Here is a 2,747-nt window from a genome sequence, read left to right as displayed (position 1 = left end):
TTTAGATGCTGGGCATACGACCACGAAGCAAAGCACTGCCGAGGACCAGACAGAACTGGCCTTTGTCTCAAAGGTGGGGAGGAAGGACACAAGGCAAAGGAATGCAAAAACGATGAGCGATGTCTGATTTGTAACGAGCGAGGACATAAAATTGGATCATCTAAGTGTGAAGCCTTCAGGCGAGCTCTGACAATTGCAAGGAAAGCAAATGACACACAAACAGAGCAACAAGGCAGCTATGGAAATAAGAGCGATGAAGAGCCGGCTTACCACCAATGACTCTCAAGTTTTTTCAGGTAAACATGAACCGGTGTCGCGCAGCGCATGACCTGCTTTTTAAAACCGTACAGGAGAAAGATGTAAATATAATTTTAGGACAAGAACCGAACAAATCATTGTGCAATAGATTTATATGTGATACGAACTGTGATAGCTTTATTTACATAAACCGGGCCGATGCCGTGATTTCTACACGGAGAGGCTCTGGATACGTGTTTGTGGAGCTTGCGTCTTTTTGTGTGTGTTCTTTTTATTTTTCGCCGAACGGCAATGCGGCCAGCTTTGAAGAACTATTAAGTAACGTAAACGCAGTTGCCGGATCCTTTCAGAAGGAAACACTATTTGGGGGAGATCTAAATGCTAAAACTCCTATGATTGGATCTAGAAGTACAAATGGCCGGGGAAATATCCTTGAAGAATGGCTATGCTCCAACAACTTTGTAGTGCTAAATCAGGGAGAGGTTCCAACGTTTGCGAGAAGAGATCAAAAGTCGATTATCGACTTTACGTGCGCACCCGTAACTTTGGCCCACAAAATTAGAGACTGGAGAGTAGAGAGCGACCTCGAAAACCTCAGTGATCATCAAACTATCTCGTTCCAAATTAGCGAAAATCGGACTAAACCTGAAGCAATACGAAGAGATGCAAGATGGCGATATAGTCCCCAGCAGCTTGACAGATTTAGCGAAGCTTGCAACGATATGTACGACCAACTGAAGATAGTAGACCCAGAAGAGCTTTTAAAGCAAATCAAAGTCAAATGCGATACTTACCTAAAACAAACACCTGCAGGACAAAATAGAAGGCCGGTCTACTGGTGGAATGAAGAGATATCAAGGAAAAGAAAGATTTGTATCCACAATAGACGAACCTTAACAAGAGCACGAAGTCGAGCTCAACCAGGAGAAGATCTGGAACATTTACATACCCAACACATGAACTCAAAGCGCGAACTAAAAAAGAAATAAAATAGAGCAAAGAAGAAAAGTGGAAAAAACTATGCGACGACATTAAATGAGAACGTCTGGGGACAGGCATACAACATAGCTCTCCGAAGGCTGAAAATTCAAAATAACAACCACGTCAGCAAAGAAACAGTCAGCGAAGTCATAAAACAACTTTTCCCAGTGAGTCCTGTGTTGGAATGGAAAACAAGCATCGTCGATAAAGAGAGTGTCCCAATCTTCGAAATGGACGAGCTCAAGATGGCTCTTAGCCAATCCAAAACCAAGAAGGCTCCCGGCCCAGACGGCATTACCACCGAGCTGTTTCGAGCCGCCATGAAAGGAAACATGGTAACCCTTTTAAAGACGATGAACAAATGCCTTACAGATGGAATATTCCCGAACATATGGAAAAAATCGAAATTAGTGCTCATAGAAAAACCAAAAAAAACGCCTAGTATGCCGGTTACATATCGCCCAATCTGCCTCATAGACGAGGCTGGAAAACTTTTCGAAAGACTTCTTAAGAATCGTATAGTAAGCGAACTGGAGACACGCCGCGGTATAAGCGATTATCAATTTGGATTCCGGACAGGAAAATCCACGATAGACGCAATCAAATGCGTTAAATCGTTTGTCAATGCAATCAAATTGAAAGCGTACAAAAACCGTGAGTGCTGTGTGATGATCCTGGTGGATGTGGAAAACGCATTCAATTCGGCCCCTTGGCAAAAAATAATAGAGGCTTTAGAAAGGGTCGGTATTAGCGAATATCTGCTGAGTGTAGTAAAAAGCTACCTAAGCAGCAGATATATAATAACGGAGCACAATGAAATAAGAGCCGTAACCTGTGGGGTTCCCCAGGGCTCGGTGCTCGGCCCGGTGTTGTGGAATGTCTTTTACAATGCAGTTCTGAACCTGGATATTGAAACAGGAGTTAAATTAGTTGCCTATGCTGACGATCTCGCCATTATGGTGAAGGAGAAAGACCGCAATAGACTGGAAGACAAATGCTCATATGCAATCTATCGAGTTTTAACTAAGCTTAAGGAAATTGGACTAAAAGTAGCTATCAAAAAAACGGAAGTCATGTTAATGCTGAGCAAGAGAACCATCAATGAGATTAACGTTCACATTGAGGATGCTATTATGCCAAGCAAAACCGAAGTAAAATACCTGGGGGTGACGTTGAACAAAGGACTGAGCATCACACAAGCGTTGCACAGAAAGGGCACTGAAGGTGTTAAGTGCAATGTCCAGAATAATGCCTAGGGTAGGAGGGCCACGTTCAGCTAAGAGACGGTCCTGGCAAATGTCGCACTATCGACATTGTTGTATGCGGCGCCCGTATGGAATGAGGCAATCCAATATAAGAAATACGAACATCTTCTAGAAAAAGTGACCAGGAAAATGGCACTCCTCATCACGGCCGCGTACCACACGGCTCCTACAACGGCAATTTTAGTACTTGCTGACGTTCCACCCGTGGCACTGACTATAAAGAATCGCGTTTCGACGTTTGCC

General features: G+C 43.6%; 1 protein-coding gene across 1 annotated transcript; it reads left to right on the top strand.

Moving 5' to 3' along the window:
- Positions 1–302: 302 nt before the first annotated feature.
- On the top strand, positions 303–1,247 carry LOC145739695 (uncharacterized). The gene has a single exon (XM_081994991.1). The coding sequence runs from the start codon at positions 303–305 to the stop codon at positions 1,245–1,247; it is 945 nt and encodes a 314-aa protein (XP_081851117.1).
- Positions 1,248–2,747: the final 1,500 nt, after the last annotated feature.

This window comes from Ips typographus, unplaced genomic scaffold (assembly GCF_016097725.1).
Source record: "Ips typographus isolate SLU unplaced genomic scaffold, UJ_Ityp_2.0 IpsContig34, whole genome shotgun sequence".
Lineage (NCBI taxonomy): Eukaryota > Metazoa > Arthropoda > Insecta > Coleoptera > Curculionidae > Ips > Ips typographus.
The sequence above is the reverse complement of the archived record's forward strand: the minus strand, read 5'-3'. Positions and strand labels throughout refer to the sequence as shown.

Excerpts from the sequence above, each read along its gene's own strand:
- LOC145739695 (XM_081994991.1), top strand. The coding sequence starts at position 303 with ATGAACCGGTGTCGCGCAGCGCATGACCTGCTTTTTAAAACCGTACAG.